The 17097-nt window shown below is 44.1% G+C and overlaps 1 protein-coding gene across 1 annotated transcript in view; it reads right to left on the reverse strand.

Moving 5' to 3' along the window:
• The window catches only part of LOC137369250 (A disintegrin and metalloproteinase with thrombospondin motifs 19-like), a 593631-nt gene that overhangs the window by 212781 nt on the left and 363753 nt on the right, over window positions 1-17097 (reverse strand). Inside the window, exon 14 of the mRNA XM_068030172.1 lies at window positions 4902-5029. Coding sequence (XP_067886273.1) covers window positions 4902-5029 — 128 coding nt within the window. The remainder of the gene's footprint in view (window positions 1-4901; window positions 5030-17097) is intronic.

A 17097-nucleotide genomic window follows, 5' to 3' on the forward strand; every position in this document is an offset into this window, starting at 1 on the left:
TCCTTTCTAAATATTGAATATCCCTGGATGTTCATTTCCCATCCCTGGTCACCTTGCAGCCATGTCTCCATAATCCCGACTATATCATACCCGTTTACATCTATTTGCGCAACTAATTCATCCACTTTATTGCGAATGCTCCGCACATTAAGGCATAAAGCCTTAAGGCTTGTCTTTTTAACATTACTTGTCCGCTTCCCACTATTTTTCACTGTGGCCCTGTCTGATTCTGACCCTTGATTTCTCTGCCTATGACTTTTCTTATTCCCCTTACTGTCTTTTGTTCTTGTCTTTGATCCCCCCTCCTCTGACTCCTTGCAAAGGTTCCCATCCTCCTGCCATTTTAGTTTAAACCCTCCCCAACCAGTCTCGCTGGACTGGACTGGACATTCAACCCAAGAGAGTGAGGACACAGCGTGTTCATGTGCCCACCACAGCATATTTGGAGGTCCACATCATGCATGGTTGGCTTGAGGAAATGTGAAGGCCTTAACTCCTCAATGTTTGTGCTCTCTAATGCAAGTTGTGGCAGTGCAGGAGGGTCAGTCACAGGGACTGGGGCGTCTGCAGTCCACCTCTGAGGTAGAGGAGCAGGAGGAATCCTCAGAGGGTGCACCATCACATCTTTACCCTGCACCTTTCACCAAAACAGAGACTCTCATGTCAGTGGGTATGCATTCACAATTAGATTCTAGGTCACAAGCTGTTGAGCCACATTACTTACAAGCAGTTAGATTTAGATTTAGAGATACAGCACTGAAACAGACCCTTCAGCCCACCGAGTCTGTGCCGACCATTAACCACCCATTTATACTAATCCTACACTAATCCCATATTCCTACCACATCCTCACCTGTCCCTATATTCCCCTGCCACCGACCTATACTACGGGCAATTTTATAATGGCCAATTTACCTATAAACCTGCAAGTCTTTTGGCTGTGGGAGGAAACCGGAGCACCCGGAGGAAACCCACGCAGACACAGGGAGAACTTGCAAACTCCACAGTACCCAGAATTGAACCCGGGTCACTGGGGCTGTGAGGCTGCGGCGCTAACCACTGCGCCACTGTGCCGCCCTGACTGTTGGTGGCCTGGCCCATGCTGAGGCCCAGCTAAGGACTGGCATCTGATGTCGGCAGCACAGAACATGCTGTAGTTGCAGTGAGAGGTAAGGGAACATCTGGCATGGATGCCAAAGGCAATGCGCAGTCATCAGCGGATGATGAAAGAGTCCATCCTTGCCATGAGTTCTGTCATATCTTTGGAGTGTAGGCGCATAACGTCCTCCATCGAAAGGCTGATGACCCTCCTGGACAGCCAGATCCTGAAGATGCGAGCAGACCTGCACACCATGCCTTGTCCATGAGCTCAATGCTGCAGCGGCAAGGCAAGAGGAGGATGAGGCACGTGGAGCCTCCACCACGTCCTCGTCTTGCTCTAGTTAGCAGGAAGGTTCAAGTGAGCCTTGAAAGGGAGGAGGAGAGGTTGGCTTCTGCATCTGGGGCTCCTCTCAGGCAGCTCCAAGTGTGAACAGCAGCTCCTCAGCCCCTCTGCCAGTGACCCACTCCAGCAGCCGCAATGATAGAGGAGGATCCTGCACCTGTGCAGGCATGCCTCAACAAGCTAGGCCTCAGGCAGCCAGAGGACAGGCACGAAAGTCATCCCAGGACACGGGTCAACCCATTCAGCAGCCTGCCTTTACCTCAGCTGTCTGTGCAGGGGTCACACCTTGTAGAAGCATACTAAAATGCATTGAGAGCAGTTATATGTGCTTGGGGTTCATGGGTGTGTTAGCTTTGCACTAGTTAAGAATTTATATAGCGTCAATTAATAAATGTCAAAGTCACTGCTATTAATAGATCGTGCATTGATTGCTGCCTTATCATATGTCACCTTCATCCTTGCTTCCTCAATGGGTTGCCAGTGTAGGGGGAGGTCACGTCTGGTCATCTTCTCAGTTATGTCAGAGCGCGTGGTGAACCAGGGCACTAGGCACTACAGCATGATAGGAAGGAGGCGCTAGGTGGTCTACATTAAGGTGAGTCTTTATTGCACTGACATTGAGAGGGCATCATGGTTACAGGAACTGGGTATGTATGAAATTGTCCCGAGCCTCCCTTGCGCATCTCTCAGTGTCTCTCACCCCCGGTGCAAGGGCTTCATCATCCTCTGTATCTCACTCAGCAGCTTCCTCCACATCCTCTTTTTTGTCTTCTTGATGAAAGGCCTCCCCCCTCTGCTGTGCTAGATTGTGCAGAGCATAACAGACAAGCACCATATGCGAGACCCTCACTGGGGCAAAGTGCAGGGCTTCTCCAGATTGATTGAGCTTCCTGAATCTCAACTTCAGCGGCCCAATGGCCTGCTCGATGGTCGCTCTCCTCTGCTACAATGTGATGGTTCCTCACAGGAGAGAGTAGCCATGCCTTCAATGGGTAGCCCTTGACCCCGAGAATCCATCCCTGAATGTGAGCGAGGGGGCTGGAAAGGCTGCGGCACCTGGAACTGTTGAAAAAAACGGGCATTGCTGCTGCTTCCCAGGAAGAGGGCACATACCTGCAGGATGCGCTTTCAGTGGTTACAGATCAGTTGGACTTTAATGGAATGGAAACCCTTTCTGTTGATGGTCCATGGGAGCCTTGATGGCCACATGCGTCTAATCGATGACATCTTGCATCAGGGGAATCCAATGATGGCCCCAAATCCGATGACCCTCTTGGCCTGACTGTCATGGCCAGTCTGGGTGCGCACATAGTTGTTGGCCCTCTTGAACAATTCATTGGTCATCTCCTTGATGCCCACACATGTCCCCAGTAGAACGCTGGAAAGACCAGGATATATAAAAGTTGAGAGCCATGGTGATCTTCAGGACCACGGGCTTGGGTGATCACCATAGCCCATGGGTCACAGCTCGTTCTGCAGCAAGGCACATAAGTTGGTGACAGCCTACCTGGACAGCCGCAGTCTTCGCTGACACTGTCGCTAGGACATTTGGATGTAGTTGAGGTGAGTCAGGTAGATTCTTTGCCATGAATAGGCCCTCCTTGGCACACCCAGCAGCTGCTATCCGCGGTTCACTGGCGTATGCAGCTGGTACCTGCTCCTCCCTCCCTCTGGACCCACTGGGGTCCAAAACAATTACGTGTATGAGACCCACACCAGTTGGTCTCTCCCATCTCATGTGCTGTCCTGGGAGACGACCTTCACTAGGACCTTCTCTTTGCTACTCCCCTCTGAACATGTGCAGATGCCCCTCTGTGTCCACCCTGCCAGAGAGCCCATCACCTGAGACAGCGCCCACCCTGCCAGACAGCCTACCACTGACACAGCGTCCACTCTTGGAGGCCTTCTGACACAGGCAGGAAATGGCATCTGCTCCCCACTCTTCCCCTTCAAGTCAACAAAGAATCAGCCAACAGTCACCTTGGCTAATTTCCAAAGGTGGCACTGTAGCCTTGCCTCAGTACTGCCACCTTTAACTGGCTGATGATCTGAAGGCACATGATCTCTGTGTGCCATTTGCGAAAATTACATTCAGACACATGCAAATTCATGCTAACTACCTGATCAGCAAGGTTAATTGCAGCCCCAATGCATTGTAGCAGCCATACCGCCTTGGACATTTCCTGCCACTGACAAAATACAGCACCGACATTACATCAGGGTTCCAGGCAAGCACATCTACTCCCAATTGTTCGCACCCCCACCCACACCTCCTGACCTGCTCCTTCTGGCAGCATAAAATTCAGCCCATGGTTGGCATTAGACAATGAAGAAGATGGAACAATTTTTTTGTTGGTGGACACAGTCTGTGTTAATCTGACGTATTTGTGAGGTTTCAGTCAGGGAGCAGTCTGTCTTCCTCATGCTAGCCAATAAATATCCTGTGGAGTAGGCATGAGGGGCTGGATGGCCTTCTCTTGTTCCTATGTTTCTAACCTTATTCTAGGTGAATTCTGGGGCTCATGGTGCAGGGGAAGAGAATATTTTGACACTAGGAAAGCAGCTGAGTGGCTGGTGTTTCTCCAACTTAAGCTGTAAGTTGATAATTCATCCTTTCTGACTGGCCGATATCCTACAGGTGGGGAAGGAAAGGTGGAGGAAATGCATCTTCTTGTTGAAACCAGTGAGACCTATATTTATCTTTGCATCATGAGGCTGAGCCTCTAGTGTGGAGGTCCAGTAGTAATGAACTAGGTCTGCTAGACGTTGAAGTTGGTTATGACTCCTGTGACCTCTTAAATTGTTCAGAATTGTTAAATGTAGGATTCTGACTAAAATAGACGGGAACAGCAGAAAACTATTGACTAGAATTTCAAAGTGTGCAACCTTAATTCTTTATTTCAATGACATTCATTACAAAATAGGTTCTTAAATATTTTTGTGACAGTCCATTATATTTCAAGGCATCAAAACCTAAGTTAAAGGAGAAAAAGAAAAATGTAGCTCTGTCATTGTTTTGAGCTTTTTAGAGAGCAGTCAGCAAAGGCACAATGGATAATCAATCTTGTTCAAATCAAAAACCTTGTTTTTTTCTTGACATTTCATTTTTAAATTTGAAACCTCAGTAAGTAAGAAACTGGAAGGACCAAATATATCCAGGAACTCACATTTAAGTAAGCGCCCTCCCACTGTAAAATCAGCCTTTCATTAATATTGGGCTTTTTTTCTATTTGATGGCTCAGAAGAATGTGTAATTGTTTGCCTCAAGATTGTACAACTGTAATTGCTATTTCTATTTTTCTTAATTGTTAACTTTAAACAAAGAAATAGAGGTACAGTTATTTTACATATATATATATATTTGTTGAATGGTTACATGGAAGTTTCAAAGAAAAGTAACAATCAACCATTTGTACCATATAATGTAACTGGTCTTTGTTGAAGCAGTTGTACATACCTGGCATGTGCCGTTAGCACACATGTCTGCTTCATGTGGACCACATGGCGTTCCATCAAGCACTTTCTCTGAGATCAGCATAGGTTGATCTTTCCCCAGAGGAGAACAAATCAGTGCACAGGGCTTCTCTGAACAGGAAATCAAACAATATGAAACACATCATACATTAGTCTAGTTTATACCTTACAATCAAACCTTATGTGTCAAAATATTTCCCGATCATTCAACTTGACAGTTCTTGTGCTGGTTTCAATTGAGTTCCCAATATACACTCTATACCTTTACATACCTATACATGTACTTTCTATAAAATTCATTAAACATTAAACATAAACATTAAACAAATTAAAACAGGAGCATAATGGAAACTTGAAAATCTAATAACCGAAGTGACTATTTTTTCCAAATATAGATATCAGGACATTTCCAACATAATATTGTAGTGGAAGCATTCCCATAAAATGTAAATCTGTTTTAAAATCCTGTGCACTGCAACCTATAGTGTTGCGATTGCACCATTAAATCTTGGTAATGCATGCAATAACACGGCTGCTATTTAAACAAACATCTGTTTAAAATAGATAGGTTAATGTTTTCCAATTTTCATTTAAAATAAGTGGGTAACCACTTTACTACCTTTAATAATATGGTGACCAAAATTCCCCCAAACATGTTAATGCATACAATATAAATATCATACAGTAATTTACTCAGAAAAAACTATAAGTAAATGAATCAAGTCTAGTGTTCATATGACCCAGTTTTGAAGCTGAAATGTGCACAAACATGTAATACTAACGTAGAGAAGACAATGATCTCTGGGACAGAGGGCATACAGATATTTTAAGGCAGCAGAATGAAAGATCCCAATGAGGTTATCTTAAAATAGGATTGAAGGCACCGGTGCCAAATCAGAAACAAAGTCGAATTCAATTCATTGAATATGTTCCATATGTATTTTACAAACAAAGCTATCAAAAGGATGACATATCTTTCAAAGATCCAACATCTCTGTTATGCCGTATAGATCTTATTATTTGTTGCCAATTTTCTTCCTTCATTTCCTGAAGGTGCTGACTCTTGCTGAGGTATAGTTCCATGGGTGCTGACAGCTGAGATCGATCCTAACCTCTTCCAAGACTCATACAGAGATACTTCCCAGCAAGAGAGTCTGGATACTGATCGGGAGTAAAAGTCCTGGCTAATTTTTCTCCTCATTGGCTCAGGATACTGAGGCAAGTCTAGTACCTTCCCTGCTCCCTCAGCTGAGATTGGCTGGCTTGGCATAGAATGGAAGCAAAATTGGGATCTTTCATTCTGTACAGTTTAGTACTAGATTTTGCAGTGGCTTACCCTGTTGGTTAGCACACTGCAAATTTGTATGTTGTAATGAATATTGCATCCTACTTCATAAACCCTTAAAATAGTATTAGCAGAAAAATATGCGTTGAAATGGTCATAATGCAGTAAGGTGACCAAAGGCAAGGTCTTCCATAAACCCTGTGAGAGGACGAAAGCATGGCAGGGCAGAATCACTACCCACCATTTGAAGACCCGGAACTTCTCAAGTCTCTCCTGATCACTATAACCTCTTATTGCCCAGTTGATATTGGGTACAGGTTCATAATGTAATTTGCCCCAATTTAGCACTATGGTGATGAAATTCCACTCCTGGTTCATTGTTGACATCAGCATATTTTGCTTGGTGCATTGTGCGATCATGGTGTTCAGTGAGCACTTCCCCAGGTAAGCTGCTCTACTCTGATTTCAGTGCAATTCATACATTCCCAAGATGATCGGAGACATGCATTGGACATGTAGAGGACAGGATTTCCAGGCCAGGCCAGAAATATTCTGGTGCAACTTCATAAACTGGCACCTGCATTTCCCCTTGATGGGGAAGTTTAAAATGGTGCTTTTTCTAATGAGGTAGAAGACTGCTAATGTTCAGCAAGAAGCATGAAAGCCGATGTCAAGCATTGTCTTTTCACAGAATCACAGAATTATTACAGCACAGGAGGCCATTCGGCCCATTGTGTCTGCACCGGCTCTCTGAATGAACATACATATGAACGTACAAATTAGAAGCAGAATTAGGAGCATTCAGCCCCTCCAGCTTGCTCCGCCATTCAATAAGATTATGGCTGATCTGTTTGTGTCTCGAATTCCACACTCCCATCTCCCCCTGATAACCTTTGATTCCCTTGCCTAACAAGAATCTATCTACCCCCACCTTAAAATTATTCAATGACCCTGCCTCCACCACCTTCTGAGGCAGAGTGTCCCAAAACCGCACAAGCCTCAGAGAAAAAAATTCTCCTCATCTCTGGCCTAAAAGGGTGACCCCTAATTTTAAAATAGTGCCCCCTAGTTCTGGACTCCCCCACACGAGGAATCATCCTTTCCACATTCACCTTGTCAAGACTGTTCAGGATCTTATACACTTCAATCGGGTCTCCCCTCACTCTTCCAAACTCCAGTGAAAACAAGCCCAGTCTGTCCAACCCTTCCTCATAAGACAACCCGCTCATTCAGGGTATCAATCTAGTAAACCTCCTCTGAACTGCCTCCAACACATTCACATCCTTCCTTAAATAAGGAGACCAAAACTGCACACAATATTCGAGATGTGGTCTCACAAATGCCCTATATAACTGAAGCATAACATCCTTACTTTTATTTTCAATTCCTCTTGTAATAAAAGATAGCATTCCATTAGCCTTCTTTATTACTTGCTGTACCTGTATATTAATGTTTTGTGACTCATGCACCAGAACACCTAGCTATTTAACTAGTGCCATTCCCCTGCCTTCTCCCTGTAACCCTGCACATTCTTCCTTTCATATAACAGTCTAATTGCCTTTTGAATGCCTCAGTTGAACCTGCCTCCACCACACTCACAGACAGTTCATTCCAAACCTTATCCACTCACTGCATGAAAACGTTTTTCCTCATGTCACTTTTGCTTTTCTTACCAAATACTTTAAATCTGTGCCCTCTTGTTCTCGATCCTTTCATGAGTTGGAACTGTTTCTCCCTATCTACTCTGTCCAGACCCCTCCTGATTTTGAATACCTCTATCAAATCACCTTTCAGCCTTCTCTTTAAGGAAAACATTCCCAACTTTTCCAACCTATCTTCATTACAGAAGTTCCTCATCCCTGAAACCATTCTCGTGAATCTTTTCTGCACTCTCTCCAATGCCTTCACATCTTTTCTAAAGTACGGCACTCAGAACCGGACGCAATACTCCAACTGAGGCTGAACAAGTGTCTCATACAAGCATGCCATAACCTCCTCGCTCTTGTACTCTATGCTCCTATTAATAAAGTGTCGGACACTGTATGCTTTATTAACCGCACTCTCAACCTATCCTGCCTCCTTCAATGACTTATGCACATATACGCCCATGTCCCTCTGCTCCTCCACATCATTTACAGCTGCAGCCTTTACCTTATATTGCCTCTCCATGTTCTTCCTATAAAAATGAATCGCTTCTCATTTCTCTGCATTGAACTTCATCTGCCACATTCCACCAACTTGTCTGTCTTTGAAGTTCTACACTATCCTCCTCAAAGTTCACACTGCTTCCAAGTTTCGTATCATCAGCAAATTTTGAAATTGTGCCTTGTACACCAAGGTCTAGGTCATTACATATATCAGGAAGAGCAAGTGTCCCAAAACTGACCCCAGGGGAACTCTACTACAAACCTTCCTCCATTCTGAAAAACATCCATTAATCACCACTCTCTGATCACAAATCAAATAGACTGAATCTGATCCAGGTTTTTCAATCTCACTGCACCCGGTAAGCACTTGCACTGCCAGTATAGAGGAGTAGAATTTCAGTCCCCATATTGGTAACCATTCTGAACAGACATAAAGATGATTCATGTGGGAAATGGAAATTCATCCTGATACTGCAGTGTGCTCTTCTCAGGTTAAATACCTGTATTTATACAGCATCTAATTACCTCTCTCAAAAATGTCTCCAATTGCTTCATGTACAATGAAAGTTGAAAGACTATATTTACATTGCCAAGTAGACATTTTGCGCATGGAAAGATTCCACAAATAGCAATGAGATGAATAACCAAGTTGTCACAATTAAAGCACGTTGTTAGGGTTGAATACTTCAGCTACCCAATTTTATAACTGATTTGAAAGGGTTGATGCTGATACTGAGTGCAAAAAGTGGGAAAATGTTAAATTTCTCTAATATTGACATATATCACTATGATTAGCAAAACAGTAGAAAGAAGAGAAAAGCTTTGATGAAGAGCAGGACCAACAAATCAAGGGAACCCTGGATGTCAAGGGATATAGAGGATTGGATAAGGGAAAAAAAAGGAGGCTTATGGCAGATTCAAAGCGCTGAAAACAGCGGAGGCTCTAGAGGAATATAGAAAGTGTAGGGGGGTACTTAAAAAAGTAATTAGGAGAGTGAAGAAGGGGCATGAAAAGTCACTGGCAGACAAGATAAAGGAAAATCCCAAGGCGTTTTATAAGTATGTTAAGGGCAAGAGGATAACCAAGGAAAAAAATGGGGCCCATTAGGGATCAAAGAGGCAATCTGTGTGTGGAGCCTGAGGATACAGGTGAGGTTTTGAATGATTACTTTTCATCTGTGTTCACTGTGGAGAGGGATGATGTAGGTGTAGTGATCAGGGAGGGGGGTTGTGATATACTTGATCAAATTAGCATTGAAAGGGAGGAAGTATTAGCTGTTTTAGCGGGCTTAAAGGTGGATAAATCCCCAGGCCCAGATGAGATGTATCCCAAGCTGCTACGTGAGGAGGCAAGGGAGGAGAAAGCAGGGGCTCTGACACAAATTTTGAAATCCTCTCTGGCCACAGCAGAGGTACCAGAGAACTGGAGGACAGCCAATGTGGTAGTGTTATTTAACAAGGGTAGTAGGGATAAACCAGGTAATTACAGGCCTGTGAGTCTAACATCAGTGGTAGGGAAATTATTGGAAAAAATTTGGAGAGACAGGATTAATCTCCACTTGGAGAGGCAGGGATTAATCAAGGATGGTCAGCATGGCTTTGCCTGGGAGAGATCGTGTCTAACAAATTTGATTGAATTTTTTGAGGAGGTGATTAGGTGTGTAGATGAGGGTAAAGCAGTTGATGTAGTCTACATGGACTTCAGTAAGGCTTTTGATAAGGTCCCGCATGGGAGATTGGTTAAGAAGGTAAGAGCCAGTGGGATCCAGGGTAATTTGGCAAATTGGATCCAAAATTGGCTTAGTGGAAGGAGGCAGAGGGTGATGGGCGAGGGATGTTTTTACAAATGGAGGCCTGTGACCAGTGGGGTACTGCAGGGATCGGTGCTGGGACCCTTACTGTTTGTAGTGTACATTAATGATTAATTCGTGAATATAGGAGGTATGATCAGTAAGTTTGCAGACGACAGGAAAATTGGTGTCGTAAATAATGAGGAGGAAAGCCTTAGATTACAGGACGATATAGTTGGGCTGGTAAGATGGGCGGAGCAGTGGCAGATGGAATTTAATACTGAGAAGTGTGAGGTGATGCACTTTGGGAGGACTAACAAGGCAAGGGAATATACAATGGATGGTAGGACCCTAGGAAGTACAGAGGGTCAGAGGGACCTTGGGGTACTTGTCCATAGACCACTGAAGGCAGCAGCACAGGTAGATAAGTTGGTTAGGAAGGCATATGGGATACTTGCCTTTATTAGCCGAGGCATAGAATATAAGAGCAGGGAGGTTGTGTTAGAGCTGTATAAAACACTGGTTAGGCCACAGTTGGAGTACTGTGTACAGTTCTGGTCACCACACTGTAGGAAGGATGTGATTGCATTGGAGAGGGTGCAGAGGAGATTCACCAGGATGTTGCCTGGGCTGGAGCATTTCAGTTATGAAGTGAGACTAGGTAGGCTGGGGTTGTTTTCCTTGGAGCGGAGGAGGCTCAAGGGGGACCTGATTGAGGTATACAAAATTATGAGGGGCATTGATAGGATAGATGGGAAGAAACTTTTTCTCTTAGCGGAGGGGTCAATAACCAGGGGGCAAAGATTTAAGGTGAGGGGCAGGAGGTTTAGAGGGGATTTGAGGAACAATTCTTTCACCCAGAGGGTGGTTGGAATCTGGAACGCACTGCCTGAAGGGGTGGTAGAGGCAGGAACCCTCACAACATTTAAGAGGTATTTAGATGAGCACTTGAAAGGCCATAGCATACAAGGCTACATGCCAAGTGCGGGAAAATGGGATTAGATTAGACGTGTGCTTGATGTTCGGCACAGACACATTGGACCGAAGGACCTGTTTCTGTGCTGTAAAACTCTGTGACTCCATATTTTCCATGTAGGAATCGAACACTTTAAAAACAAAAATAAGAACGCAAGATGAATGAATTTAAAAGTTAACTCACTTTCAGAGTTGGTTTACAACAAAAAAGAATGCAGCTTTTTGTAAGATCTCCAATTACTTTCACTTCTACAACCAAAATAAAACCTTAATCAGGAGAAAGACTAGCTCTGTCAAACACAAAGTATGCTGTTGTGTTTTTTTTGGATTTTCTTAAAGAAAACTAAATCTTCTGTTGCACTAAAGGATATTGACACTGAAATGAAATATTCTTGTATTTGGACCTGTGCTAATTTCAGCAATTAGAAACCAGGGTCTAGATTTTCAACAGGGGGTCGGGAACCTGACAGCCGGATCATTTCCAAGTCCCGACCTTGCATCGCGTCAGAGTCAGTGACGCGATGCAATTTTTAAAGGGTAAGGCCCTAATTAGCCCAGAGGCGAGATTGGCACCCAATTAGGGGCCTCGGGTGCAGGAAGGAGGCGAAAACTAGTTCTGGAGGGTGCTTTTAAAAGGAAAACAGTAGCCATTGCTGGGCCTACCATTGCCTGGAGGAATGCAGCAGGCGGGAGAGCAGAGGTCCAGCAGCGTGATGGTCCACACAAGTGCCCAAATGCTCACTCAAGTACTCAAGGCACTCTGCTCAAGCAATGGCAACTTTGTGCCACTGCCTGAGCTTGACAATCTTTTTTTACACAACAGCCACAATCAATAATGGCTCTCCGCTTGCTCCTGACAGCTGTGCACAAACGTGTCCCAGACCATTCATTCTTCCAGTTATTACCATTGAAACTTTGCATCTGTCCCTCTCCAGCCTGCTTCAATGAGCTTAACAGCAAGCTAATTGGAGGCATGGGGGTTGCCAGCTTCACCACCCCCCGCAACCCTCCCTTTAAAAATTCTAGTGCATCACGGAGGCATCAGAAAACTGACATGTCATCCGAGTATGCTATTTTCAGAGCGCACCTACACCCAACCTCGCCCCCACGGCGATCGACAATCCAGCCCCTGATTATTACCTTTCTCTTTTGCAATCATAATACCAATAGTCTTAAAATTTTAGAAATTTGGTAAAATCAATCTTTTCTACCAGTTTATTCTTTTTCATCTCTACCGATATTGCAAAGTATAATTTAAATAGACTTTAAAATTAATTCACAGGCACAATATTAGTTTCATGTCATTATTAACCCTTTCAAGGAATATTTAGAGAACTATTAGGGTTGTTAAGCTCAAAGGCACTTCAGAAGTTTTCCTGAGGAAAGTGCTCATATTCATTGAGCTGTTGCTGTCCTATAATTTGAACTTCTGCTTTGTAGCTTACTACCAGTGATGTTAACACAGCCAACTGTTGAACAGCATGAATAATCATGTTTAAGCACCAGAACAAGCCTGTAATGAGACCCTTGACCCCTATAAGTTACTAGACAGTACAACTGATTAGACGATGGCATCTGTATCTTAGAAATGCAGAAATGCAAGATTTTCAAAGCAAGACGTCGTCCTGGAAGGACTAAAAGTTATAGCAGGAGATCTGCAATATTTGGAAATGTTTTTAACCACCTAAGCCAATGTACCAAGAGGCAGGCCTGGCTGGAGGTTTCTTGTTGGTTGACTATAATCCCCAAGAAAAATAAAACAATTACAGATAAAGGAACATTTTTAATGGCCATAATAAAAATTCAGAAATTATTGAAGCATAAAATAGAAGAGAGAAAAGAAAGATCGAGGACAAGGTGATTTTTGTGCAATATATTGTCATGCTTAATTGCTGGAGCTGAGTTAAAGGATAATTTGCTATTAGTAGGGAGTCTCCATTTAGGAAAGACATTTGAATGTTATTTCGAACAGAAGTCGTACTTTAATTGGGGAAAAGGCCCAGGGTGTGCTAGGTAAGTGCTTTAGATGTCTTGTTTCAAATGGAGGCCTGAATTTTTCACACAATTAATGAGATATATGGCTGATTTTGCAAGTTTGCATGACTGGTAGGGAGCCTTTCCCTGTAGTATGCCAATGGTGGAGAGAATGAATGTTTAAGCTGGTGGATGGGTTGTCCATTTACTGGGCTGCTTTGAGATGAAGGATGTCGCAATGCTTCAGTATTGTTGGAGCTGCACCCATCAAGGCAAATGGAGTGTAGCCCATCACACTCTTGACAAATGTAAGTGGTGGAGGGGCTTTTTAGAGTCTGGGGTTGAGCCTTTTGTCACAGGATACCCAGACTATGATTTGCTTTGTAGTCATGGCATTTATGTGGCTGGTCCAGTTGAGTTTCTGGTCAATAGCGGCTCCCAAGATGTTGATAGTGGGAGATTTGACAATGGTAATGCCATTGAATGTCAAGAGGTGTTGGTTGGTCTCTCTCTTGTTGGAGATGATTATTGTTTGGCACATGTGTGGCACAAATTTTATTTTCCACATTAGCTAAAGCCTGAATGTTGTCCAGGTCTTGCTGCATCCACACATTGGGCAGGAGTTAGTTGCACTGGTGGGGCTCTCAGCGTTGGGCCGAAAAGGCGAGAAGCCCGCATCGGCCTTTTGAAGACCCCCCCCCCCCCACCCCGGCGCTATTCAATGGTGCTCAGGCATTAGTGCCTGGCGCCGGGATCCCTGTCTCTTTAAGGGCAGAGATTCCACCTCCAAGAGCTGCTGGGCAATCAGAGGGCCGGAAGCTCAGTAGCATTGGCAGCACTACCGGGAGCAGTGGCAACTGCTGGTACTGCAGGAGACTTTGGAGCAGCCCCAGCATTGGAGTCCCAGTCTGGCAGGAGGGGGTGTGATGAGTGCAGGGGGCAGGGGGGTGTTACGGGAGGTGGGATGTTTGCTGGTGGGGGCCCTCAGTGGGCCACAGATTGCTGATGAAGGAGGGGACCGCCCCCACCCAGAGCCTGCAGAGAAGTTGCCTTGTTTTACTGGGTGATCTCACGGTGTGGGGAGACCCCCATAGCTGCTGGCTTAATTCCAGCGGCAGTGGGAAGATGTCTTTACGTGGTTAATAGGCCACTTCAGTACCTCAATTGACCTCTGGGCAGGAAGGTCATCTTCTGCCATTTCTGCCCCCGACTTAATCGGGATGCGATATGAAGGTGACGGGCCCTCCATCCCCTGCCGCAATTTTATGGAGCACCCTCCCTGCCTCCTAGCCCGTCTCCAGGAGCCCATTAAATCCAGCCCATGGACTGCTTCATTATTTGAGGAATTGCTAATGAAGCTGAACACTGTGCAGTCATCAGCGAACATAGCCACTTCTGACCTTGTTATGAAAGGCAGGTCACTGATGAAGCTACCGAAGATGGTTGGGCCGAGGATGATACCCTGAGTGTCTCCTTCTTTCCTCCAAATTTGTGTCCCATTTTTGTTCTACCTCCGATAGTACAGTGACTGCTGCAATTGATACAACATTTTTTTCCATTGCATTAAATTCTGCATTAATGTAAGAAACCATTCAATTTAGAGCACTTACTTGCACACCTTGTAAAAGTTCAAAATATGGTTGCTGTACTTCAGACTATAATTGGCTAAATTGATGAAAATAATTTGCTACTGTGTTTAACCTATATTGGAATGTGCAGAATGAAGACAACACTGTTACCCTTAACAGCTGGATTGTGTGTTTCCCCCAAGAGTAATTACCAATATGGTAAATATTTGCCTATGGTCTTTCATCACTTAAAAGCCAAATTTATTAATCATCACAATTCTTTCTGAAATATATTGGATTAATCTAGCACAAGAAACATAAACATTTTGAAACAATTAGGAGGGGAAAAAATCAATAAGCCAAAACTGCAGTTGAAATAAAATGTTATATATATATACACAAATGGGTGACATAATTGTTTATTGCACTGCCAGCGTAATTGTTTTAGCATCAAATTTATTCAGGCCATGAACATGTGATATCACTTTTTCATGATGGTGCATTGGAATGAATCAATTGGCAGGTTTATGGTAATACTGCAGTGTGTGCCATATCAGGACTTGGCATTTAGTACTGTCTGCAGTTCCAAGAGAACATATCCTGTCCAAAGCCTGAGTTGAAAAAATTAAAACTGGTACTAGTTTAAAATTAAAGAACTGCAAGTAAAAAACCATGTGATGTCTCACAACACAAAAATGCAAAAGAGAGGGCCTGGATTTTGCGTTAATAATAACGGTGAGGCTACAGTGCTCACCGTTATTATGGGGTAAATCGGACAGCAACTTCCGGAGAACGCACATGTGCAGTTAAACATGGAAATCTGGAAGTTGCGGCCTGAGTTACCCTGCTTTTTCACAGGTTGCGCTATATTAGAACCTCGCTGATGTAAATCAATGTAAGGGTGTGAGGTTGTGGTACTTACCTGCTAGTTACTCACTAAATATGGCAGAAAAAGTTTGGGCTGGTGCAATGAGGACGACCACCAACTTGTATTTCAAGAGCGCCTTTAATGTAGTAAAACGTCCCAAGGTGCTTCATAGGAGCATTATAAAGCAAAAATGTGATACTGAGCCACAAAGTCAAAGAGGTAGTTTAAGGAGTAGTGTCTTAAAGGAGAAAAGAGAGGTCAAAAGATGGTGGGGTTTAGGGAGGGAATTCCAGAGCTTAGGGCTTTGTCAGCTGAAGGCACAAGCACCAATGGTGGACTGATTAAAATCAGAGATGCTCAAGAGGTCAGAATGAACAAAGTGCAGATATCACTTGGAGGGTTGTGGGGCTGGAGGAGATTACAGACATAGGGAGGGGCGAAGCCATGGAGGGTTTGGAAACAAGGATGTTGCTTAACCGGGAGCCAATGTAGGTCAGTAAGCATAGGGGTGATGGGTGAATAATACTTGCTGCAAATTAGAACACAGGCAGCAGAATTTTGGATGACCTCAAGTTTAGTAAGGATAGTATGTGGGTGGTTGGTCAGGAGTGCATGAAATAGTCCAGTCTAGACATAACAAAGGCATGGATGAGGGTTTCAACAGTAGATGAGCTGAGGCAGGGACGGAGTTTGGCGGTGCGACGAAGGTAGAAATAATGAGTTTTTAAAGGCGTAATAACTCTTTGGCCCTGGAAATCTAATTTTACAAGTATGGAGTCTCATTTCTTCAGAATCTAATTAGCATTGGAGAGTTTAAAAATATATATTTTTAACTTTTTTCTATTTCATCTCTCTCCTTTTTAATCACATCTTTCTTTTCCAACCTTTACTTTCTGCACATGATTTAAATCTGATTTGTACTTCCTGATTTTGACTCTGCAGGCAGAATTTTATCCTAACAGACCTGTTTCAGCAGGGAGGTCAATAGTGGATCAGGAACCCATTTGATTCAGTAGCAGACTTTGTCATGGCTCCTTAACTCAGCCACAGCATTTGCATCTTGCTTCTGGATTTCCAAATCAGTAAGGGCAGGCCAGATGACATGCTAAATCTGTCAAAGGAAGGACTTCAAGTTAAAAGGATCCCAGCAGGAGTCAGAATGGTTGAACTGCACATTGATTACTGTCTCTTCAGCAACCACAGGAATGGAAAGGAGATCTGGGAAGGCTGGCCCCTGGGTCTCTCACTCTTACCTGGAGGTCCTGCTGTCCCGGATCTGAGGGACTGTAGTGAGGTGATGTTTTTTAAGGATGGGAAGAAGAGGCCAGCCTCTCAAACCAAGCAGGCATGGATGGAAGTGGTTGAGGAACCGAGCAGCAGGAAGATGATCCCTCAAACAAGGATAGAGTATCCAAAAGACCTTAGGAGAGCAGGAAAGGTCAGTGGCATAACACTTGCAGCTGCCAAACCACACTCTATGACTTTCCAGCAAACACTTCTCAGACAAACACACATTGTTGCTGCACTCATTCCTGTCTCCCCAGTCCTTCCTCACATACGCATCTGAACAGC

The sequence above is a fragment of the Heterodontus francisci genome, chromosome 4, assembly GCF_036365525.1.
Source record: "Heterodontus francisci isolate sHetFra1 chromosome 4, sHetFra1.hap1, whole genome shotgun sequence".
Taxonomy (NCBI): Eukaryota; Metazoa; Chordata; class Chondrichthyes; order Heterodontiformes; family Heterodontidae; genus Heterodontus; species Heterodontus francisci.